General features: G+C 37.2%; 1 protein-coding gene across 4 annotated transcripts in view; it reads left to right on the top strand.

The window, feature by feature from the left end:
• Positions 1-26542, top strand: part of SUV2 (protein dimerization) — a 233334-nt gene that overhangs the window by 56854 nt on the left and 149938 nt on the right. For all 4 annotated transcript variants that reach the window (XM_089433467.1, XM_089433473.1, XM_089433461.1 and 1 more), the window contains one exon: positions 14613-14731. In XM_089433467.1, the coding sequence (XP_089289593.1) occupies positions 14613-14731 (119 nt within the window). The remainder of the gene's footprint in view (positions 1-14612; positions 14732-26542) is intronic.

The raw sequence follows: 26542 nt of genomic DNA, 5'->3' as shown, positions 1-26542 counted from the left end.
GATACTTCAGTGGCACTGGTTTGTATGGTAACTTCCATGCAATGGATGACAGAGATAGATTTGATACTCTCACATGGTGGGAAACATATGGCAGCCAGGGACTTTTGCCAAAATTGGAAAAAAAAGTTCTTTCACAGGTTGTAAATACTTCTTCTGCAAAGAGGTGTTGGAGCACCTACAAGTACATACATAATGTGAAAAGAAACGGACTCAATGAAAACCGAGCAGAAAGCTTGGTTTATGTGCACTACAACTTGAGGTTGTTGAGTCATTACTGTGATCGGGCTTATGAGGATCCCACATATAAAATTTGGGACAATCACCTAGAGGATGACAATTTGGAGGATGGCATTGTACATATTGAAGAACTGGAAGAGGAACTTGTAAGGGATGAAGATGAAGCAGTTGCAGCAGTCATGCCACCTCCACCTCCACCTCCACCATCCAGTAGCAGTGCTCGAGGTCCGAGTCTTGTTCCTTTGCTGTCGCCACCTCCATCTACACCCTCACATGGAGGTTCTAGTTCTGGTCGTCGGTCTGTGCGGGAGACTCCTAGAAGACCACCATGACCTGCTTATACTCCTGGAGACTCTCGTGGCAAGGGCCACATGTAGATTTACAGTTTACTTGTCTTTTTTAGTTTCTATTAGACTTTAGTTTTCATAACTGTTGAGTTTTGAGTCCTTGACTCTTGACTCTTGACTCTTTCATATCATAATGATATTTTTTGTAAACAATATATCACTGTGACAATGAAAATTTGAAGTTTGAAGTTGGGCCTTGGCAATTATAACTCATTGGTAATGATTGTGAATTATGAATATGATGCTTCGTGAAAGACTAAAGTTGTTTCATTTCATTTCATTATTCATGTTTCATTTTATAAATTTATAACATTTCATATCATGTTAACAGTTAGAAGTTAGGACTTAGAAATATCTAAGATATTACTTCTTGTAATGGTTAAACTTAGCTTACGAGTACAACTTTGATGATCAATGATGATAAATGTTATTGAATTTTCAATTTTGAAAGCTTGAAGTTGAAACTTTAAGATTGAATTTGATGAATCATGATTCATGAGACTCAATATGTTGCAGTTGTAATATGTATTTTACTAACTTGTGGACATGGTTGATGACGATTATAATTTCTAGATGATTGATGTGATATGGTTCAATGATCAATCTATGTTTTTTTTATGTTTTTTATGTCTAATTCATCATTCTACATGTTTTTGTTGACATATATGTATCAAAAATTAAAAAATATATATATTTTTAAAAAATCGCTCCCGGATTCGCTCCCGCTCCCCGCTCCCGCTCCCGCTCCCAAGCAACATTTCACTTCTTGAAGCCTGCAGCTGCTAAAAGACAAAAAATCTCCATAAGATGGCTCCTCTGATATTGGGCTGATTAGAAACATATATCATCATCATTTGTCCCGGTAGTATGTACAGATGCAATAATCCCTTCTGAGCTGCAGTTTGAGGCTGAAGGACAAGGTGATGAGACCTTACTAATGATTCAGTCCTGGGTCTTCTAGACTCCTGTTTCTTTAAGAATGCAATTATGCTAGAAACAACAGGAGAACTGTGCCTCTTTCTTCATTTGAACGATGAGGATTTGGAGGTTCAACAGAGGGATAGATGTCCAATATCAACTTATATCAGAATCACATATCAATGGCTTGCCAAAATACCATAACGGCCTCTGGACTGCAAGGATGCCATACATACTAATACTTTTTCTAATGATAACTGTTTGAATATCTGATTTGTTAATGCCTATGCCTTTGAAATCACCACTGTAGATTAAATTTCTTCTCAAGATTCTGAGATAATGTGCATAGTTGTACTGCTGTAAGAAACTTCAGAAGGCAACATGGCTCCTTGCCTCAGATTCCATAATGCTAATGCTGATGGTCAACACTGTCACTGTGTTGCTTCAGATTTAAGGATTAGACTTGCATCCACTATTGACCAACCCCTCAGAGTGCCATAAGAAAGTATACCCTTATACTGATACAGGTCAATTGAAAAGGCCTCCAAACAAATTCTACAGAATGAGCTTTAGACTTAACTTGAACCTTTTCTAGGTCTTTCAGCGATTAGGGCCATATTCTTCAATTTAAATGCACCGATTATACTCTTCAAGGTCTCGTAGACATGAGTGGATGCCAGAGTGTTTAATAGGTCTTGATTGTGTGTCAAAACTAGGGTGATTAAGCTTCAAGCAAATCCACAGATGAACAGATCAGTGCACTTGAGCATAGTGATAATTCTAAAGTAATTGGGAGCCACCAAACTAGCACAATCAGATCTCCAACTTATGTTTTTTGGAGGGCAGATTAGGTCTGTCAAACCAAGTAACTTCAACCCCTATACATACCTTGTTCCAGTGGTTAAGGTCATACGAGAGAGGCTGCAAATCTTTATTAGATGTGCACTACAATGAGCTTCATTACTTCGGATTAATCCCAGAAGAATGATGAAATCAAGCTTGGATCATAGATTTGTTCAGAAGATTCATTATCAAGTGGAATAGATCTGCTTCAGATCAAAATTTCATGTAGATCTTCAATCCATTACAGACTACAGACTAGATTGAATCCATGCTACAGAGAAGAGTTGTCTGTGATTTTTCCATGGAATTGACTTCAGAAGTACGTTGACAATGTCTGCCTTAAAGGCCAAGTAGGCCAATGCCAAGGTGCCCCTGTTTAGCCCACAATCTCGCACAGAAATTAGCCTCAATTCGTCCAACAGATACATGCACTGATGACTTCAGAGGATCATGTCTGTCCAAAAATCGTAAATCAGCCCTTTGTCAAAAATACCTTAAGTCTGCACACATAAACCCTGTTAGGTGTTGAAATAGGTCTCCATGTGTGCCCAAATTTGAGCCCCAAATCTTTCCTGGAAGAAGGTTGCACCAATTCAAAATAAAATACTACCATAAAAATTCCAGATCAGCCTAATGAGAGCCGCATGCATGCTATGGAAGGGCAGTATATATAACCCTTAGATCAACATGAAAACTTATGTTCAGATTCATTTCAGTCACTTTGTAAGGCCAAACTTGAGCCTTAGGATCTGCGCTGGAATAACCTCCATAAAAACACGGCAAAGATAAGCATCATACCTCTAAGGGAAAGTGACCTCAGACAATGCTCCACTGAGACCATAAGCTAAAATAGAAAGATTAAAGACCAAAAAGTGTTTCAGAACATCAACCTCCTCCCACGAATTTGCTTGACTATTCAAAGGCTGTAAAGAATTAGAGATGTCTTAATGCATTAGATCCATAAAACTGCAGCCTAGTCACTGTGATTAGGGTTTGCAAAGGTGCTCAGAATTGCAAGCTTCTTCAGCTAGGACCTCGGTCCAGATTTCTTGACTTCCTTGAAAACCTGACCTTCTCTTTTTGCTTGGGCTTGTCCTCACTGGCTCTGATACCATGTTAAATTTAGGATAACATGTGCTTTGCTTAGACAAGAGCTCTAATTCTCTCACTAACCCAATTATTAAATCATGAGCAATCATGTGAAACATTTTCATGATGACAGTAACTAAGAGAAGAACATGTACAATAAATAACGAAGACAAGCCAAGACAAGAGGACACGATAAATTGGCTCAAGCCAGGGAAAAACCCTTGATCAAATCTTCTTATTATTGATATCAAATGTTCAGCAGAGAGAGAAAGTACAATAGCTTGAAGTCAAAATAACTTGACAATAATAAGATCCAACCTTAGACAAGAAGATGGCTCAGAAGGCTATCATTCCAGCACTTTGTTATCTGTAGATACCCATGGGCTGGTTAGGTCTTCTTACAATACACAACAATCTTGCTTAACTGATTCAAAACACCTTCTTTGAGTGCGGTTTACCCAGGCATAATAGGAGCTCCCCTTCGCTAGTTTCTAGGGCTGATCTGAGAGAGATTAAGCCCATAGTCTTACCTCAAAACCGTCCTGAAGATAGCGATATATCTGAGCAGTCTTGTGACCTCAGAACTAGCTCCTTTAGGCCTGCATCTTAGCTGAACCAAATCTCAGGATCTATGGACCCTCCTGCACAAGATGAATCCCAACCAGGACAACCCTAAAGTTTAAACTGTCTTCCAAACAATCCTCTTATCTGCAGTAACCTTCATGATGGATTACGGCTAGCAAAGGATGGAAAGAACTGCTCAGAATTTCCTTTATCATCTGCGGCTTACCTGACAGAAGCATCCTGACCTTGATGTAGAAGAGAGAGACCAAAAAACAACTAGCCTTTTATCCTCCTCCAAAAACTCGACTATTTCAGACAAAAATGAAGCCCTTTTGATGTGTGAAATGAGGGAGACGGCATTCCAATATATACAATTCGATGTGGTCATGAGCCGTGACCATGGAGCTTATTGAGTCGACATATAGATATGACCGACCGTAATAATTTGCATAAATTCAAAAATACACAACCACTTGTCCAAATATGATGATCTATAGGTCGATTTTGGTTCTCTCGAAAAGAGGAATTCAATGGAATGATTATCTCCATCAACTGAGCTGTCCAAAGTGGAATTTTGGTCCTAGTTGCCAAATTTAATAGTGAGCCTTCTCTCCTTCGCTTGACCTGGACACTTCTTGTAAATTTGGCTTGCTAGAATATTCTTTTCTTGAACTTTATCTTGGATTCTTCAAGGTCTGTTGAAACCCTACTGCAGAAACCCTAGCTGCAGTCACATGTGTGAGAGGAGGGACCCAAAAACAATGTTGGAAGACTTCTATCTTCTTCTCCTTCTCTTCGCTGCCCAGGAGGCTTTCTTCCTTCCTTATTCACACTTCTTTCTTTTTCGTGGATGCTTGATTGACGCTTCTTCAAGTGAGGCTGAGTCCTCCTTTATATAGTCTTCCTTCCCATGCTTGTAGGCCGACTTGACATAGCACCTAGGCCGATATGCCACTAATATGGACCGATTTGCTTCTTTTGAGGGCTGACTTGTTGTAGCACTTGGGACGAGGTCTTGGAGGGTCTTTTGACTCAACAAAATTCTTTTTACAATATGTAACATGCCCAAATGAGTCATTCATACATGACAATGACTCAATGAATTTATGACAAACCTAGAAGCACTCAATGGGTGCTTTGACCTATAATTTTTTTTCTCTTCAGCATGAAACCCATGCCTCAAGACTCACAATAATAAACTTATTTTTCTCTTTTCATTAAATACATAAAATCATGATTACATTTGTCATTATAAAGACCGAACCTAGTTACATATTTCAACAATGGCAAGGGTAGAGTACTTGGTAATGTTGAACAAAATTCAAATATAGGGATATGCCATTATGGTAATGGTTTGTAACTTGTTGAACATTAAATAAAATTATGTTATCATTCTACATATACAACAACCACAAGGTAGAGAAGGTCCATAAGGCATGTCATCAATATCATTGGTAATGTTAGTACCAAACTGGGGGGATGCTATTAAATAAACTTAAGGATTTGAACCCTAAAGATGGATTTGAATTAGTGAAAATTTTGGAGCAGGTAATGCCCATATTCCCCTTTTACCTTATAATTATTATGCATTGGATCTTATTCACAAAACACACACACCTGGAACACACATGACAAAGGAAAAATTTAGATGACATTAATGAGAGGAGATTTGTTGTTTGTTGGTGAGGTAGGGAGAGACAAGGGAAAAATTTGTAGATGAAATTAATTAGAGTACAATTTAGATAGACCACAAATGTGTACTTCAAATTTTTGGTCTCATATTATGACTTAATCAGCGTAACTCAAATAAATGCTCTAACATCCCTATGCATTAGTATACGTGAGATTATTGTTGTGGCATAGTCAAATATTGGTGTATTTAATGTTACAATATCCTTGTTCTGTTTTGAGAAGTGTTCTCATTACCCTCTAGGGTTCCAACGTTCAAACCTATATTAGTTAAGCTTTGAGTGTATATATATATATATATATATATATATATATATAATGCATTTCCTATGGAAACCCAATATTTCCCCTCATTCTAAGAATGGTAACTAGGGTGAATAGATTCTTCAAGGCTCAAGGCCAAGTCAATATTCACTAATTGGCTCATGAGTAGAGCAAACATGACAAAAAGTGGGATTTGGATTTGGGCGGGGGAATGTTTTATTTTCTATATAGAATAGTGATGCATAATTGATGATATCATCTCATATGTGTTTAGTTACCTTGAAGAATGTACACAATTTATTTTATTTCTTTCCAAGGAAAACCTAGTGAGACCCGTCCTTGGTCCCCAACATGTTTGGATGGAGGGCAACTCAACCACTAACCACAATGGCAACTAATGACCTAGCTAGACTAAAAGCTTAGCTAGACAAGAACTTAACACTTCATGATGAACTCTGCTTTGAAATAGTCCATTCGAAGTTCGAACTAATTCAATTAGATCACTGGGTTGGATACAATTTATTTATATGCAGTTTTGTCTGTGAAATTGGATGTCATGTGGTGATGTTGGAGTATAGAAAGGTTGTTTGTATATCACTGTTGTAAGTTGAAACTCTACTGTCACTATCATTTTTTCATAAAATTTGGTAAAAACTAATACCAAAATATTCTGATGATGATCTTCCATTTTTATTTTTATGTGTACCTAAAGTTAAGTGAAAAGAATCAACAACACTAAAGTGTAAACATGGAAGTACAAGGTTCTGTTTCAAAAATATTACTGGTAAGAGCCAACACAATAAGCACATCTTCTCTAAGTCTTGATAAGCTGGCCACAACTCCATTAACTTGGAGTCTCCTGTTGTTCTTGTTGAGAACACACTTATACTAGTTGGGATCAATATAAGACAATTTTTACTTATTTAAACATTCGCGAACCATAAGTAAACAATAACATATGAGATCTATTAGCTGCACAACATGGAACACAAGATTTACCCAGAAACCCTTTTGGGAGAAAACTACAATTTTTTTGTTGTATAATTCTTTGTAGGCACCAACCCACTGTTACAAATATGTGTAGGCACCAACCTAGTGGAGACACCAATCCCCCCTGCTGCAAATATTTGTAAGCACCAACCTATTGGAGACACCAATCCCCACTATTGCAAATATTCATAGGTACCGACTTATTGGAGTCATCAATCTCCACTGTTGCAAGTATTCATAGGCATCGACCCATTGGAGACACTAATCCCCACCGTTGGAAATATTCCTAGGCACCAACCTAGTGGAGACACCAATTCCCATTGCTGTAAATATTTGTAGGAACCAACCCACTTCACTGAGTTTTCTTGTTGCTAGTTGTTTTTGTCTTGCCAGGTGTGCTTGCTGTTTCCACCTACTCTAGGTTTGCTTCTTCCAAAACTTGTTGTTTTTGGCCTCTTCCCAAGAACAAACTTGTACAACATGCCATGTATCCAATTTTGCAAATCTGATTTTGAAATTTTTACCTAAAGAATTGATGTATGTTTCCTTGGATTTTTGAAAATTTCACAATATGAAAAGTCCCAGAAAAGAAGTTATAGCAAAAAATCCAAGATGACTTGTTTGAAATTGATTTCAAGATCATTTAGAAACCCTAACTTCTGCAAGGCATATCTGCGAAAATATAGTGAACCAAAGTCTAAAATTTTTACCCGAGGTACTGCTATATCTCTCCACAGGTCTCTAAAAATTTCACAATCTAAAACATTCCAAAAAATAAGTTTTATATAGAAAATGCCAAATTGCCATGTTTGAGACTGATTTTAGGACTATTTAGAAACCCTAACTTCTACGGGGCATATCTCTGAAATTATAACGCACCAATGTCCGAACTTTTTACCTGAGGTAATGCTATATGTCTCCATAGGTCTGTGGAAATTTCAGAGTCTAAAACATTCCAGAAAATAAGTCACAGTGAAAATGCCAAACTAACTTGTTTGAAATTGATTTTTGGACTATCCAGAAACCCTAACTTCCATAGGGCATGTTACTGCTCAAACTAGCAGGGGACCTAAAGGGGATTCCTAAAGGGTCAAATGCTAGACCAAGGGCAACAAATGGAGACTTAGCCCACTGTCATCTCAACTAAGGCTCCCTACTATTTACAGACTTTCACCGATGGGAGGAGACCCGGTATATATGGGGTTACAAATGAAGGATAAATCAACAAATGGATATAAAGTGACCCAAACAATCCTTTCCTTGAAGGGGGTCAAGAATGGAGCTTGCTTGCTTTCTAAGCAAGGTACAATGTCTTCTAGGAGAAGGATGTGGGGATTTGAGGGTTAGGTTTAGGGAATATGACTTGTGAAAGAGTTTCCCAATCCCTAAAATCCTTATTGAAATTGGTATCCCAGATGGTTCTTGAAGAATTGTCTTTTCAAAGGAGTGGGACCACACGGGACCAAGTGGACCCAACCTAGGTTAAGAGGCAAGAATTTAGCAACCAATGATGTTCTTAACCCAGATAAGGAAGGGGAAAGGATCAAAGCAAGAATTTCTACTTAAAGGTATCAAACTGATCCTATGATGCACTAGCCTTGGCGATACCAGGGCAAAGTTTGATCTCGAAGTTAGGGCTCGGGTTATCCCACAACTCCATCGTCAGAATGGATTGAAAATTGGAGGCCTTGAGGACACACCAGTGCATGAGAGATTAGGAGATTGAACTTTTTGGAGGCCTACTTTGTCGGGAAAATGATGCCCTAAGTGACCCAACTTGGCTAGACCTAGCAGAAGGCTAAAAAGAGTTGATTTTTGAGTGACCACCTCTTGGTAGGTCAATGCCTTAGTCTTGGGAGAATGGAGTCTAGGATAATATGAATGATGGCCTTGTTTCTTAGTCAAGGAGGCCTTAGGATTACCTCACTTGCCTTCTAGGGCAAAGGGAAACAACCTTACAACTTTATACTTCAACTTGCAAAAAGGTGATGGCTTATCAAGAAGATTTCGTTGATGGAATTATCCCTAGGAACTTTCATTCAAAATTACATGGACCATACATTGAGAGATGCTATATAGAGACCAAATTCCACAATTTAAGCAGTGTATGCATGCGACAATTAGCCCTAAAAATAACGAAATTCCCAATCCAATGTATATGACAAAGTAAAATAAGAGTAACATTAAAAGCATGTACTTACATGTAATAGAACATATCCAACCATCCAAAATTTGACAATAGAGAAGCTCCAAGATAAGATAAGCCAAATCCAAACATTAAAATTCATCCATAAAGCTCCAATTCATCCTCCAAGAAAAAGTGTGAAATTCTCAAGAGAGAGAAGAGATCCAATCCAGAGTGATGATGAGCAAATGAACTCATCTCACTTGTATTTATACACTAATGAGGAGTTCGAATTAGTCTCCTAGGCCTACATAAGCCCCCAAAATAAAATAATGTGCTAAAAACCTAACTTTTGGCGACAAGCCCACCAAACTAGCTCACAAACGAAATAATAAGCCTCTTAAGAGGTCAGATGATAAAAAATACATGTCGTAGGGCCTTCCAAGTGGCTTGATGAGGTCTAGGTGCCATAATGAAGAATAGGACCCTTGAAAGTGATGGACAAGTGGTTGGCCCCTTGTTCTCCAAACAATAAACCTGTAGTGCTCCCAGTGGGTGTGGGGGCACAATAATAATCTCGTGGGTCTCCAAATGAGTCGAAGATGCCTGTAGATCATCTGTAAGGGCTCTGATGATGGTGTAGGTGATGCCATATCATCTTATAATTCCTGGTTCAGTTGCCAAGTGCATGGTACATCTGTGGGGCCGGCAGGCAAAGGTGAACCAGGTGCATCTTCCTCGTCCAATAGGTGAATCTCGAGCAATCTCTGAACATCCTCGGGGATCTGTGGAGGCCCATGGCTCTCAACACACACCCTACATGTGCCAATGTGGCCCTCTGGAGGGTTAGGACTCCGTATAGGGATATCAAACCCAAGATGGAGACCATCTGCAATCCTGCATAAGATCCAATGCATTCCCTAGCCTTCCAATACAACAAGTCATTAGAGAAATTGAGTAAATGAGCTTACCAACCATGGACGACAGGTGGGGATTTCATAATGGCTTGCCCTTCCATAATGGGCTTCGGGATGTGCCAACGTCTCCCAAACTCCAAATGGGGTTAACCAAGTATCTTATTAGGTGGTTTCTACTTCTAAAGGGGACAATATGTTCAAGGTACATCCTTTAAAAGGGGGTGGTACGTGATAGAGAGGTGAATGAAGTAGGGGACGAGAAGGGCAGCCCAGGGCCACATGCTGGGGTGAAAGGGTAGCTAATAAAAGGGAAGCCCACAATTGGGTTTATAATGTATAGAAGGGAGCAATCGTGGTACATGAGGTACCCAAACCTTGATTTTTCCACCCTTTTTTATATGCCTTTCGTCTTTTTGTGATTTTTCTTTGATTAACTGCTCGGGACTAAAGGGGTAAGAGCATGATGTATGAGATGTAGTAGTGGATACACCCTTTTAAGGTAGGGCAGTTCATTTCACACTAGGGGTTGGGACAATCATGGGTTCCTATTTGATGAAGGAGGCTCATAGAATCTGTAGGAACTAGGGTGATGGCCATGATGATGGGGTATAGCTCATGTGTTGGCTTTTTCCCACATGCTAATTGTGTTTGTCCCAACCATCTTTTGCATTTTGTGTTACATGTTCTTGTTAAATGTGGCCAAATATGCTTTTACTTTTCTTTTTAGCTGCATCAACCTTCGGGGCATCATTCCAGGCTTGACCCAAGGTGTGGGCAAGGGGAAGGGGAGAGGTAGCCCTATGTGGACCCAGTGGAGGAATGTGGACCCAGGTGGGAGAAATGATGAATGGGGAAGTAATGAGTGGAAGGGGGGTAACATATGTAGATAAGGGAGCGAGACTACACAACCAAAATCAAGGTTTCCCGTGAAATACCATCGCTAAAGCCAACTGGTTAGTAAAAGAGATCCCACGAAACTAGAATGCAAGGTTAATATCCCAAACGGGTCTAGGCTAAGTTGCACGAAACGCCGAAACGTTTCGAAGTTTCCGAAACGGGTACGTTTAGAAACGTCACCTCCCAAAAATGGAAACATGGGCCGAAACGTCAGCGGAAACGTCATATATGTATATCTAAAAATATATATATAAAGAAATAAGTGAATAACACATTATCTTGCCAAAAAAAAGGGAATAAGACCCATATATGACAATTTAAAAGGAAAAAGAAGTCTATATTAACTCTAATATATGATTACATGATGGTTGAGTTTCCGCCGAGTTTCCGCCAAGTTTCGGAGTTTCGGGTACGGGTACGACCCGAAACGCCGAGTTCTTTGAAGTTTCGTGCAACATAGGGTCTAGGGGACAGAAGCACAGACCTAGCCCATTCTTTCCGCCGAATTCCCCAATTAATCCATGCCCAAAAATTGTCCATGATAAGCAAACTACAATACTCAATTACCAAATGAAAAGGCATACCTTTAGGTCTTCAAACATGTGATCATGGCAGATGGGTGACCCTTGAGGGACCACATGGCTGGCTTAGGTGGCGAAGAAATGGCATAATGAGCTAGTTGGTGGCTACAAGGGGCTACTGGCTATCGGCTGAGGACTATCTTGGAGAAAAAAATTTCTCTAAGGGATATCACCCACAAAAGGGTGGGTAATAAGGCATATTTGAAATTATAGCAAACCAATGCTCGAAATTTTTGCCACTTGTACACAAAAGTCTCACCTCTATCTCCTAAAAAATTTCATGGTCTGAAACATCCTAGAAGAAATGTTATAATGAAAATGCCAACATGACTTGTTCACTCCACAAATTACATTTTTTTCCACCTTTAAAACCCCAAGATTATTACCCAACTTCCTTGTGGCACCTCATATATCTTCTTTCTTGGATGATCTTTAAATGTTCTCATCTATCCTTTATTTATATTGTTTTTGTGCTCTCTTATGGGGCCAACTTGTAAAACTGGTTGGGCTGACCTGACAAAATATTTCATATCTCCTCATTCCTATGGATTTAGAGGGAGTGCCATATACCATTGGAAAGGTCTCGGAATAAGTTTTTCAACCATATATGCCAAACTGACTTTTTTGAAACTTGTTTAAGGACTATTCAGAAACGATAACTTCCACAGGGCATATTTGCAATTATAGCAAATCGATGCTTGAAATTTTTGCCACTTGTACACAAAGGTCTTACCTCCATCTCCTCAAAATTTCATGGTTGAAACATCCCAGAAGAAATGTTATAACAAAATTGCCAACATGACTCGTTCACTTCACAAATCACATTTTTTTTCCACTTTTAAAACCCCAAGAGTATTCCCTAGCTTGTCTTGTGGCACCTCATATCTCTTCTTGCTTGGATGGTCTTTAAACGTTCTCATCTATCCTTTATTTATAGTGTTATTGTGTTTTTGTGTTCACTTGTGGGACCAACTTGTAAAAATAGCTGGGCTGACCTGTTAAAATCTTTCATATCTCCTCATTCCTAAGGAGTTAGAGGGAGTGCCATATACCATTGGAAATGTCCTGGAATAAGATTTTCAACCATATATCCTATGCTCCCATTTGAGCTAGGTCTTTAGAGTAAAAATGGATTCAAATATAGGATATCCATAACTTGCAAAAAAATAACTGGGTATCCAAACAATATTTCCAACAATCTTCATCTTGCAATCTTTATCTCAGACATCTGTAGTCTCCCCTTCTTTGACATCAATTACAACAATATTTCCAACAGTTATTAGAATATCTTTTAGTGTATTCACCTATCCAACTTATGCAAGTCCCTAGTATCCAAATAAAGAAAGGAAGATTTATCTTCACAAGAGACAATTGGACAAGTATAAAAGAAGTGATAAATCGAGTATGAAACTGTTTGTTTTTTGTTATAAAGATTGTTTTTGTGTTGCTACATGAGCAAGACTACTCAAACAGATTTAGAATACAAATAGAAGTCACCTATCCAACTTCTGCAAGTCCTCAGTATCAAAATAAAAAAAGGAAATTTTATCTTCACAAGAGACAATTGGACAAGTATAAAATAGGTGATAAATAGATTGTAACACTGTGGACACGTATAAAAGAAGTGATAATTCGATTATAAGGCTGCTTGTTTTTTGTTATAAATTTTGTGGTTGTTGCTACATGAGCAAAATTACTCAAAATTAGTATTCGAAAAATGTAATTGTCAGACAAAACGATTTCTAAGTAGATCATTCAAAGATTACGGATTTACAAAAGAAAAATAGCATTAACCAAGACAGGGTGGAGTAAAATAAAGTTGAGAAAGCATTTTATGTTGTAAAATTAGAGAGTCCTATATGTGATCTTGAAGGCAATAAGAGTTTAATTGAGATATTATAGAATCTCTAGATATTTTATCTCAACATATGGGAAATCCAGAAGTTCATAATTTTTTGATTAAGTAAGATAGGTCCTGGGACAGTTTTAGCTCTGCTACATTCAGAGGTTGATAACTTCCACTTCTCAGTTGTATGCATGATGCTTTCCTAATAACATGGCTTGAGTTATCTTTTCGAGCAAAGAATTTTACAGGTTCAGATATGTCAAGTGATGTCCAAGAGAAATGAGATCCTGATAAAGAATATGATATCTTATTTGTTCACGGAAGCTTCACTTCAAGGTCAAAGGATCTCAAGCTGGGAACCTATGTTGTGTACCTAATGGCTTCATTATTAATCATTTAATGTGAGTGAGTAATACAAATGTTATAATTATTCCTTAAATATCACATATCCTGCTTAACAGTTGTGCCCTTTCTGTTAAGAGGATACACTGTGAATATGCCTAAGTGTAATCTCTTATGTTGTGTCTTCCTGTCAATTATTTCTTAATTTAGTTTGTTGAATAAATTTGTTGAGAAACATGATATGATTTTTTAAATGTAATTGCAGCTTGGTTTTATATTCTCTACTGCATCCCTTTTTACAATGCATGTCTTTTGTAATAAATGGCTGCCTAGTAGAAAAAGGATATTTATACGTGGAAAGGTCAGTGTAGGATCAGAATCATGCAATGGAGGGGAGATTCAAGTTGTTGATTGAATCAAGTACATGGTTGAGTGACCCTGAAGATTCTTAAAATAAAAGTGAGAGCATTTTGAATTGTCTCATCAACATTGTAGACTGGTAGTGTGCAGATTTTGTTAAATGTTGACATTACCAAATTTGTATATTAAATGATGGACAACTACGTTTCCTTTTGGGTAACTACTTTGCATTTTCTTTCTTAGTATATAATTGCTTTTATATTTATGACTTTAGGTTTGCTTGTGGAATCCTTTAGTAAAATGCACCTTTTATAATTGATGTTTCTATTTAAACAAAAAATACAATATTACTATATTTGTCCTTGGAAAGATTATGGTGGTATTGTGAAACAAGTGCACCAAAATAATTCTTTATTCTTTATTAATGTGTAAAATGTCATTATTAGGACACTTTCTATTGCAAATGGGTTAAAGATACTAGAACTGAAAATTAATAACCTTTATCAAACATTTCATATAGTTTTGTTGTCCTGTTGTCTTCCCTTTGATAATAATATAGTTTTCATTAGAAAAGGATATGAGTAACGTTGGTATATATTTCAGGACCAAGAAAAGCTGGATCTCTTAAGGGACCGCGATGAGAAGGAAGAACAACTTCGAAGTGCTTTGGAAGTACTTGCAGCTAAGGAAGCTGAAATTGAATGCCTAAAGAAGAGCAGTTTGTGAGTAAAATATAGTTGAGTTGAAATAGGAGAAATCATTTGCAATATTTTTTATGCAAAATCTTGAATTTTATTATTGTTATTGCTTCAGTGTTATGCATTTCTCAAGGAAACCCACTGGGTACTTCCCCTCATTCTGAGTATGGTACATAGGGTAAAGTGGATTCCTTAGGACTGAAGACCAGGTCAAAATTGACTCATGAAAAGAGCAAGCATGTCACATAATAGGATTTGAACCTGGCTGGGGTAGGATAACAGCTTTCCTCTCAGCTACTCGAGCTACACCCCATTGATAAAATCTTGAACTTTATTATTCTCTACAGTGCTAGTCTTTCTTTGCATATTCTAATGTTAGAGACGAGTGTTGTGCCGTGGATTTTTATGAACTTGAAAGTTGGCATCATAATAACTAGATGTATATATGCATTACTGGTCCACTCCACACTGGATAAACCATTTGGAAAAGACTTTCACCTGCAAACTGTGTGGCTTCAGATTAGAAATTGAACTGCAACATGGGTTCAACATAATATTCCGTGTATACTACTGTATTTTGAGGGTATTCATAGTGTGACATTATTTGCTGTGAATGCTTTTACAGGTGCTGCAGTGATTTTCTACACCTTTTTTGACCTCCATTGTAAAAGGTTGGTCTTAAGATGTTCCTTTTTGCCCTACATACAAAAATGCTAAAATTGCAAATCTCAACAGATGTTCCTTTTTCATTTGAGAAATGCATTGTATATTGCTTCATGGAACAAAAAGCTACATCATAGAACAAAGACTTACATCAATCTACAAGAGGGCTATGTACAATGAAATGATGGTGGAATAGAGTGGGGTAACAGGGAGGGCTCCAAGCCACATGCCATGGTACACAGGTAGTTATAATGAGGGAAGCCCCCACAAATGGGTGTATAGATGTAGGAGGGAGAAGTTGTGGTACATAAGTTACCCTGGAACGAACAAAGTTCGTTATAGCAGGTTAAACACTTCAAAAAACTTGAAATATAAAGATCTCCATTGAGATACAAGAATATATATTAAAATGTATAAATGAGAATGATGTTACAAATGAGAGTGAGGGTTTGTTTATATACCCTAGGCAAGTGCCTCTTCATGGAAGGTCATGTCCCATTTAGACATCCCTCTTCGGTTTTAATTACTAATTAACTAATCATTATTACAATTATCATCATTATATTATTTATATATATTTTATTCATAACATTGCCTTTCTCCTCAAAAAACTTTGTCCTCAAAGCTTACTGATGAAAAGGCTTGATCTCTTTTTTTGTTTCGAATGGCTTCTCGTCTCGGAACTGTCATCTTTGTTGAAACAAGACAATATGATCCTCTAAGTAATAAACAAAACTGTCGCACTGAGAATGGATATGATTATCCTAAATTAGTTTGCTGCGGAATCTTATGGTTACTAGATACTTCATGTGAACTATTATCACAAGATTGAATTGTACTTACATTAGTATATTTCAGAACATAAGTTTGTTGTTTATGTTCAGAGCAATGTTTTTAAAACCGGCCTAACTAACCGGTTATCAGTCTAACTGGCCGGTCAACGAGGCCACCGGTTGGAACCGGCTGAAAAACCCGGTCAGGAAGGCAATGTGCGAAGTTTTGGCCCTAACCGGTCCTAACTGACCAGTTTAGGGCAGGCCGGCCGATTTGTAGTCAAACTGGCCGGTTCTGTCCTAAACTGGCTGGTTACCTGCCATGCCAGCCTCCAACATTAGTATTGTGATTTGTAGTCAAACTGGCCGGTTCTGTCCTAAACTGGCTGGTTACCTGCCATGCCAGCCTCCAACATTAGTATTGTTGGTTTGTTTGTGGGGATCCCATCTTTGACATGATTTAAAGCTTGGAAATGAATTGTATGAGGATGACCAACATTCTCTCTCATCACTTGAACCATATATGCATGAGATTTCAGATCTGTTATGAAACCAACTCACAAAAAGATAGAAAAGATAGATAAACACCTTCAAAATAAGCCTCTTCGAGGGGGCAACCTCCTTTACATTACACAAATGAACAATTCTTGGATGATACAAATGACAAGACATCCTTTCTATATATAGGAGTCTAAGGGGTCATAATATAATCAGAGTCTACATAACAATAATAATGTAAGGGCACAATAATAACAATACTGGGCTTCTATGGGGCACAATAATAACAATATGGGGACTACCTGGGCGCAACAATATAATAAGGGGGTTGTACTAACAACAATAAGGGGTTACACTAGTAGTATAGGGACCTAACATGCCCCTCTCCTTCAAAAAGTGTTGTCCTCAACGCTTGAGTAGTTCTTGATGTTTCTGTATAAAATTCTTGTCCTCCCATGTGGAATTTTCAACGGGTAAGTTCTTCCACTTGATGAGATACTCTGAAATTGATCGATTTCGTAGCTGTCGGGTTCTTCTTTTTGTGACTGCTCTAGGTTCCAATATGATTTTTCCTCCCTCATCAAGTTCTGGCAATATTGTTTGAACTGGGATCTTTTGCAACTTTTGAATGAGTGGCCACACTTCTTTGTCCTTCTTCCATTCATCCCTTGCTTTGTTTATCCAATCTGGTTGGATAATAGAAATAGCACAAAACAATGCTTCCACATCCTCATCCTTTCTTGAGAGTGCATTTGCAACAACATTTTTCTTTCTTTTTTTGTATATCATTTCAAAGTCATAACCCAACATATTTGTGACCCATTTTTTCTGTTCTTCTAAAGATAATCTTTGTTCTAAAAAGTATTTAAGACTATCATAATCCATTTTTACCTTGAAGTGTCTTCCCATTAGGTAAGGTCGCCATTTCTTAAGTGCATGTAGTATTTGCCAACATTTCCTTCTCCTGAATAGCTTGCTTGAGATGTAGCCGTAAAAATACCCAATTGCTTACATCAAAACTTCTTTCACTGCGATGTTGATCTGCTTGTTGTTTCATTCGATTCTGCACCAAAGTGGCGTTATTCTTTAAAAGTTGGAGAACTTGTTGTTGATGCTCGATGTGATCTTTCACTACTTGAATCTTTTTCTTCTTGATATGTCCTTCTATTTTGAGAGTTTGAAGGGTGGTAATTTCTTCCAATGCGTTACAAGATATGGTCGGATTCATTTCTTGATGCTCGATGTGATATTTCACTTCTTGAACATTTTTCTTCTTGATATGTCCTTCTATCTTGATAGTTTGAAGAGTGGTAATTCCGGCCAATGCATTACAAGATATGGTCGGATACCTTTCTTCTTTTCTGATGTGATCTTTCACTTCTTGAACCTTTTTCTTCTTGATATGTCCTTCTATCTTGAGAGTTTGAGCAGTGGTAATTCTTGCCAACACTTTACAAGATATGGTCAGATTCATTTCTTCTTTCTTTGGGGTTGGTTCTTGGTGTATATCCTCTTCTTTTGATGTTTCTTGATCCTTTTCTTCGTCCTCTTCATAATCAATGTAAAATAATTTCTTCTCAGCACACTTATGACCTTAATTGTATTTGTTATCACAATTATAACAAAGTTCTTTTTCTCTTTTTTCTTCCAATTATTGTTGTGTAAACCTTGTAGGTTGTGGAAGTCTAGGAGAAAAAACACTTCCATAATTATAGTCGTGAGTGGTGGGATTTCTTGTTTCCATAATTTCGCTTTCAATTTTTCTTGCCAACCTGAATGCCTTTTCCAATGAATCAGGTTCCCAAAAACGAACCTCATGTTGAATGTTATCCTTTAAAGTCCCTATGAAGACATCAATCCTTTGCTTCTCTGGAATATCATTTACGCTTATATTTAGTGTTTGAAAGTCCTCAATGTGCTCTTCCATTGAACCCTTTTGTTTGAGATTTATCAATTGGCTAAAAAAGGTGTTACTCTTTGTATCCTCATAATGTTCTATCATTTCTTTCGTGAAAATTGACCAAGTAACAAGTGCTTTACGAGAACAAATCCCTTTATACCATCAAAATTGATTTGGTTCTAAATATAAAGTTGCAACATGTACCTTTTGTAAAAGTTGAACCTCATTTAGATCAAAATATTGCTCCATCTGTAGTATCCAATTTACCGGATCCTTGCCATCAAACTTCCTCATATCATCTTTTCTTGATTTTAGGAGCTCGATCTTGAAACGACTGTAACTCTGTAATTCGGATCTTCCAGTTTTGAAATCACGAGTTACAATAGCCCTCTGCGTCCTCTTTCCAATGCCATCAATCTGATCGAAATTAGATTCTCCAAGAAAGAGTTATGCACAATCTCCCAAGATGATCGGATTATATACCTTTTCATAAGAGCGAACTTGTATGAAGTGCCACGTGTCACTGTTTCGACCTTCGGATTTGAAAATATACACAGAAAACCACAGTCTGTCGTCTTTCTGTAACTTCTTACGAAATTTCAATTTGATGCTTAGAGAGAAAGTTATGATGATTTTCCCAAGGTCACCTGTTTAAGATGTAATTCGGGAGTTTGCAAAAACCTTAACTTCTTCAGATCATATATCCGAAAATATAGCGAGATTAGATCTAAAATTCGGACTCGAGGTTCAAACCGCTTTCTTCTCTAATGGGTTTTTGGTTTAGCTTCTGAAACTTCGTAGTGAACAAGTTATAGCGAAACTTCCACGATGACTTGTTTTAGATGAAATTCTAGAGCTTGCAAAAACCCTAACTTCCTTAGATCATATCTCCGAAAATATAGCGATCCAAGATCTCAAATTCGGATCCGAGGTTCAGCGAGATTTTGTCTCAAATGGGGTTCTTTGTTAGCATCTAAAACGTCGCAGAAAAAAAGTTATAGCCAAAATGCCACGATGACCTGTTTGGAGCAGCGAAACCCTAGAATCCAAAGCTTTGATACCAAATGTTATGAAACCAGCTCACAAAAAGATAGAAAAGATAGATAAATGCCTTCAAAACAAGCCTCTTCGAGGAGGCAACCTCCTTTACATTACACAAATGAACAATTCTTCAATGATACAAATGACAAGACCTCCTTTCTATATATAGGAGTCTAAGGGGTCATAATATAATCAGAGTCGACATAACAATAATAATGTAAGGGCACAATAATAACAATCGTGGGCTTCTATGGGGCACAATAATAACAATATGGGACATACATGTCACAACAATATAATAAGGGGGTTGTACTAATAACAATAAGGGATTACACTAGTATTTTAGGGACCTAACAAGATCCAAGGAAGAAAAGTGTGACAAAGGCCTTGTAGCACTTGTAGCACCCCATGTTTCTATTAAATAGTATGCATGTCATCATGTCTCAAATGAAGCACATTGTGATGATGAGATACACTTGCGTGAAGGCAAGGGTTTGGTAAGTCATATTCCCTTCGAAGTTTTTGAATTTAGTAATGATTCTTTTGATGATTTGGAGAGGGTATATTTTGTAGAGGAACCTTGAAGATGAAAACCTTTTAGGTGTTATCGTTCCCTCAAGTAATGAAAAGCATGACAGCCAAGAGGATGAGGATTTTGACACTTTTTTTATTGTAAGGCATAGATGGCATTTGTATTACTGGTTTGTTTGTGGAGATCCTATCTCTGACATGGATATTGAGAGTTTAATAGAGAAATGTCTAATTGGCAGACTCAATTACTCCAATTCCAATTAGTGTCAAAGACCATCTCATGAAGCACAGAGAAAGCATTGTAGGGTCTATCTTTGATGATCTCAGAGAGCCAAACATGGTGGAGGAAGGTGAACCATTTTTCATTATTAATGAACAACCATATCTTTTCATCGTGGTGATTGAATGCAAGATAAAGGGTTTTTCTATGGCAATAAAATTGCAAACCAAATAAATTGTTTATTTGAGTGATTGCTTATGTATTTTACTATTTTGTCGATGATGTGTATTGCACTCGGTGCCATTTTGATATATTCACCTTTACATGGTATATAAATCATCAAACTTTGCGTATTTTGTCTCTATTGGCTTGGAATCATGGTTTTAAATCTTAAAAATAGTTTTGTTTCATTAAAAATTAATTATTTAATGTATTTCTCTAAAATTGGTTCGTTTAGACCTAACCAGTCCCGGTTCGACCAGTTTCGGTCGGTAAACTGGTTCATTAGGTGGACCAGTCCGGTCACTGGTTTCGGTTTTAAAAACATTGGTTCAAAGTGATATGGATTCGTAGATTGATTGAGATGTCTGTTCTTGTGATTCGCATGTAGATAAGGAGTTCTTTTGGTTTGTTTTTCCCCTATCATGTGTGTGGCAATATTCTGATTTACTTCAGGTGACGATGTTGTTGAGTTGATTACAAAACCTTCACTTGGGATGTTTATCATCTGAATTGCAACATCTAAGTGCGTCTTTTATTCAACCATTTTGCCTTCTTCTTGAGTTATGATATTCAATGGATCAATATTTATTTCTTTCTCTTCAACTTGGACTTCTACATTTGATGTTTCCTTTTCGATAATCTGTTGTACCTTGTTTTCCAATGATTTCTTGTCCTTTTTAAGCTTCTTAATTTGCGTCAGTAGTTTTTCACTATGGTCTTTAAGTCGAGAAACTTCTTCATTTTTTTCAGCAATGATCTTGTCAACTTCTCTTTGCATATTTTGTAGTACTTTTTTACCTTCTTGAAAAATTACTTTTGAGATATCTAGTATGTCTTCTAGTAAAATTGAATTTGGCTTCACTGTAACATCTCGTAGCGTTTTTTTTTTGTAAGACAATGTCAAAAACTTCTTCTTCGTATTCAGGATGAAAGAACCTAGGGTTTCCATCCACGGTGAACCTAAAATAATGTCACCTTGATCGCTCCATAGGTTTTGAACTGAAAATTGTGATATGAATGTATAATCTCCAATGTTTAATTGTAAATTGGTTATTTCATATTTTTTGTTGTCATAACAGTGTAATTTTTCGATTATATTTGACTCGGAAATCACTAATTGGTTTGCAATTTTAGGTTTTATATAATTTTTATCTTCGGCTACGAGATAACGATAGTGACATCTTTTCCCGCAATAGACCCTTTAATTCTAAATAGCACCGAGGCATAGTTATATGAAGTTTCTGGGAATATTCCGACCTTCTTTTTTGAGTTAGACTTCATGTTATATTCATTGATAATTTCGTCAAATGATACTTCGACCAAGGGATTTATAGTTTTCTTAAGAAAAATCTACTTTTGGCCAAATATAATAAGTCCCCTTTAAATATTAACACCTTTAGTCACTTTTTTTCTATAACCCTTATAATTTGGTACGTATAACTTAATACTTTAATGGAAATTATTTTAATAATAAAAACTTAACCCCTTCTTTTAATTTCATTTACACTTGAACTTTCAATTTCAATGACTTAAACTTTATAGTACTCTTCAGTAATCTACTTTCCACTTCACTTTTTTTTTTTAAATTATAATATCCTTCTTATAACCTTCCTTTAAACAAATTTTCAATAAATCTTGTTTTTGTTCCTTGTAATCTGGTACTCTTTTATTATACCCTTTTACTTCTCATGTAATTGGGAATTTACTTATTTATTTTTAATATATAAAAGAAACTACATAAGTATATATAGATTTTAAAATGCATTTTCTAGATGGATTTATATTTTATTGAACCACTTCAAAATTTTAAAAGGCACGATAAAAGACGTCACGATACTAGAGAGGCACGAGTGCTGTTTGAATTGTCTGTAAGAATCAAAAGGCCACTGACTAATTAACAATTCATTGAGGCTATCGTACTCGGTGATATCGATGTAACGATGGTTGGCAATGAAAGGGTTGAGAGCAACTCGATGGTTTGGTCAATTGCAGTAGGCGCCGGCGGTAGGATGAACTAAGGGTGGGGCGAATACAACGCGTTGAAGCAGAGTGGGCAACAAAATTTTCAGGCAACAGGGAAGACGTCAGGTGAAAACTTTAGGCGGATTGGACGGTCGGGTTTTGACAACAAAGGAATAGGATGAGGGGTCGAGGTGTGTCAGATTGGGTTGTCGTGATAAGTTGGGCAAGGAAGGATGCATAGGGAGACGACGATGATAACACACGGTGCAGGCTGAACAGACGTGGACAAAATGTTTTTAGTAAATTTTTTTAGGATCAATACTAATATTAAAAATTACTATTAATTAACATTAGTATTGAGATTAATTAATAAAATTATTTTTAGTAAATTTTTTTAGGATCAATACTAATATTAAAAATTACTATTAATTAACATTAATATTGAGATTAATTCTTAATCATTTATTCTAGATTAATATTAATATCAATTCAATTAATTTATTCTAAAATAAAAACAATTCCAAATTAAAATTAATTATAAATTAAAGTCAATCAAAATTAAAATAAAATAAAAACTTTAAATTTATTTTTATTCTCAATAGATTTCAGAAAAATTAAAATTAATTAAAATCATTTTTATTCTTAATCTGAAATTAAATTAATTCCAACTAAATATTATAATTATTATTTGTATAAATTACTAAGCATCGTTAGTAAATTATCAACAATCATGACAGGGTTGGCTACTATCATTCCCATTCCATCTCTTAACTCTATTTATTCATTTCGATGAGATCTGTCCTACACACTTACTGATCTATCCTGATGATGAGCCATGGTGGATGGCTCCAAATGTCGATTCAAACAATTATGTATGCGAGAACTCCAGAAGAAAACTATACACAAAGTGGACTGAATGGTCGAGCGTGCGGACAGGGTGATAGACTAGAAATGCAGTGGTTGACTGACATTGGGACGACAACTCTGGAGGATGAGAATGCTATGACTACAATATTATGACTGTGTGGCATTGGCTCGGGAACGCTGTGACTGTGGTAAATGAAGACTGCAATTGTGTGACCGTCCAATGGTTTTTTTGGTCTTTTGGTTTTTAATATATAAATTTTCCTCTTTTTTATTTTATTTTTATTTTTAATTTTTATAGCTATTTTTATTTTTGTTTTTAATTGTAATTTTTTTATTTTTTATTTTTTTGACTTTATTTCTCAATTTTTTTTTAATATGCTCTTTTTTTTCTTCTATTTTTTTGTTTTAATATTTGTCCAAAGGTCTAATAGCAAAAATAGAGAATCTTCAGAAGCTTTGTAGTGAAACGCTTCAACGACAACAAAGTTGACGACTTTCGACGACCAAGGACCAGATCAGACAGGCTCTGTGGAGTGGTTGAGCGACTAGAGGATCAAACAACTCTGGTACCAAATGGAATGAACAAAGTTTGTTATAGCAACTTAAACATTCCAAAAGACTTGGAATATAAAGATCTCCATTGAGATACAAGAATATATATTAAAATTTATGAATGAGAATGATGTTACAATGAGAGAGGGCTTTCTTATATACACTAGGCAGGTGCCTCTTCATGGAAGGTCATGTCCCATTTAGACATGTCTCTTTAGTACTAATTACTAATTAACTAATCATTATTACAATTGTCATCATTATTTATATATATTTTATTCATGACCTTTGTTTTTCCACCCTTATTCATATGCCTTCTATTTATTTTTCTTTCTTTTAACTGCTCGGGGCTCTAGGGAATGAGTGCATGATGTGTATGGTAAAGCAATGAATACCCCCTTAAGGTTGGGGCAATCATGGGTTCCTTAACGATGTAAGGGGCTCTAGGAACCAGGGTGATGGCCATAATGGTGAGGGGAAGAGCTCATGTTTAGCTTTTTCTCACGTGCTAAATTTGTATAGCTCGACCATCTTTTTCATTTTGTGGTACATTTCCTGTTGTAAGTGGCCAAATTATGCTTTTAACTTTCTTTTCAGTTGCATGAACCTCCGAGGTATCGTTCTAGGTCTGATCCAAAGTGTGAACAAGGGGAGGGGGAGGCTAACTCCTTGTGGACCCAATGGACAAATGTGGTTCTAGATGAGAAAAGTGTGAAAGGGGGTTATAATGAGCCAAGGGGAGTGATATATATGGTGTCGGGAAGCGGGACCATGGAACCAAAATTAGGGTTTTCCATGTTGTGCCATTCCTAAAACTAGTAGCCAATGGAGGAGATCCCATGGGACTAGGATACAAGATTAACCACAAAGTTGGGATGAGGGAACAAGAGTACAATCCAAGCCCATTCTTTCTATCGAATCCCCCACTAATCGATGTCCAAATGTGTCTAAGAAAAACAAGCATAAACACGCAATTGCATAATGAAAATCCATACCTTCAGGTTTGGAAGGTCCACCTTCAAACATACGATCATAACAGATGGGCGAGGGCACACAATGCTAGCTTAGGTGGCAGAGAATGGTGGCACATCGAGCTATCTAGTGGTTGCAAGGGGCTGCTGGCTGCCGATTGAAGACAAATCTAGGAGAAAATTCTCCTATAGGGTCACCTGTTGGTGGTGGCTAACAAGACTAAAGCAACAAGACCAAATCCAAAACTGCTAGGATGGTAGCTGGCTGTAACGTTAGATTAGTCTTATAGGGACAACAAGAGTTGTAGATATAATTAGTACTGTATGGTGAAATTGAACTATGGTGTGTTATTGGAAGGATCATGGACTTGTAACTTGTTACCCACCAAAAGTGGGTGACCCCTAGGAGAAGCTTTTCTCCTATTCATCTCTTCTAGTCGGCAACCAACAACCCCTGAGAGCCACTTTGTAGCCGATGTGACGTGCCATTCATATCTCTGCCACTTGCATTAGTCATATGTTTCCTCACCCATTTGTCAAGAGCACATGTTGGAAGGTGGGCTTCTGATCAAAAGGTACTTTATTCATTTTACAATCGAGTGCTTATGCTTGTTTGTATTTGGGCATTTTGGCATGAATTATGGGGTAACTTGGAAGAAAGAAGGGTCTTGGTCGTAGTCTTGTTACCTCACCCTAAATGGGGGTTTAATTTTCAATCTTAGTTCAGTGGGATCTCCTCTAATGGCCCATGGCTTTAGGAAGGGGCACTACTTGGATTCGATTGAGATAGCATAGCCCCATCTCTCCCTATTCCGTACTTACCACTTTCTATCCTAAATTATAAGCCCCTATTCCACCTCCCTTCTTTGGGTCAACTAATCATTGGTTCTCTGGGATTTGGCACCTACACATCCTTATACTTGGGTAGGGCCATGAAATGCACCCTGGGAGGTTGATGCAACTAAAAGGAAAAGAAAGAGCATATGATGGCCATAAGAAAAACAAAAGAAAAATCAAGATGCAAAAGATGGTCGAGACTTGCAAATTAGCACGTGGATGAAAGCCAAGCATGAGCTCTACCTCTATCGTATGGCCATCACCTAGTTCCTAGGGCAATGTAACCCTATCTCATAGAAGACAAGGAACCTTGCATGTCCTAACCCCGATGGGTGATGAACTACCCCATCTTAAAGGGGGTAGTAATTGCTATACAACATATAAAGCAAGCTCTCATTCCTCTAGCTACGAGAAATAATACAAGGAAAAATCAAGAAAAAGTAGAAGGTAATGTAGAGGGGTGGAAAAACAAATCTGAGGTAACTCATGCATCCACGATTTCTCCCTCCTCACATCTATGCACCCAGGATGAGGTATTCTGCCATAGCCGGTCCCTTTGACCATGACACTTGGCCATGAAGTCTTATCCCCTCTGTTCCATCATGGCACCTATCGATTGAAGGGTGGACCAAGGACACATCACTACCCTTTGGGGGTTGGGAACAACTAATAGGGTCATCTAATAACTAGTCCTACCTATGGAGGTAACACCATTATGTGACTAAAGCCCCAATTTTGGAAGAGAAGCCACATATCAAGTGTTATTTTGCCCATTTCTTGCAAGCTTGGTTAATTTAG

Source organism: Pinus tabuliformis, chromosome 6 (genome assembly GCF_031772625.1).
Source record: "Pinus tabuliformis cultivar Carrire ecotype Pingquan chromosome 6, CPIR1, whole genome shotgun sequence".
NCBI lineage: Eukaryota > Viridiplantae > Streptophyta > Pinopsida > Pinales > Pinaceae > Pinus > Pinus tabuliformis.
Note: the sequence above shows the minus strand (reverse complement) of the source record. Positions and strands in the feature narration are given on the sequence as shown.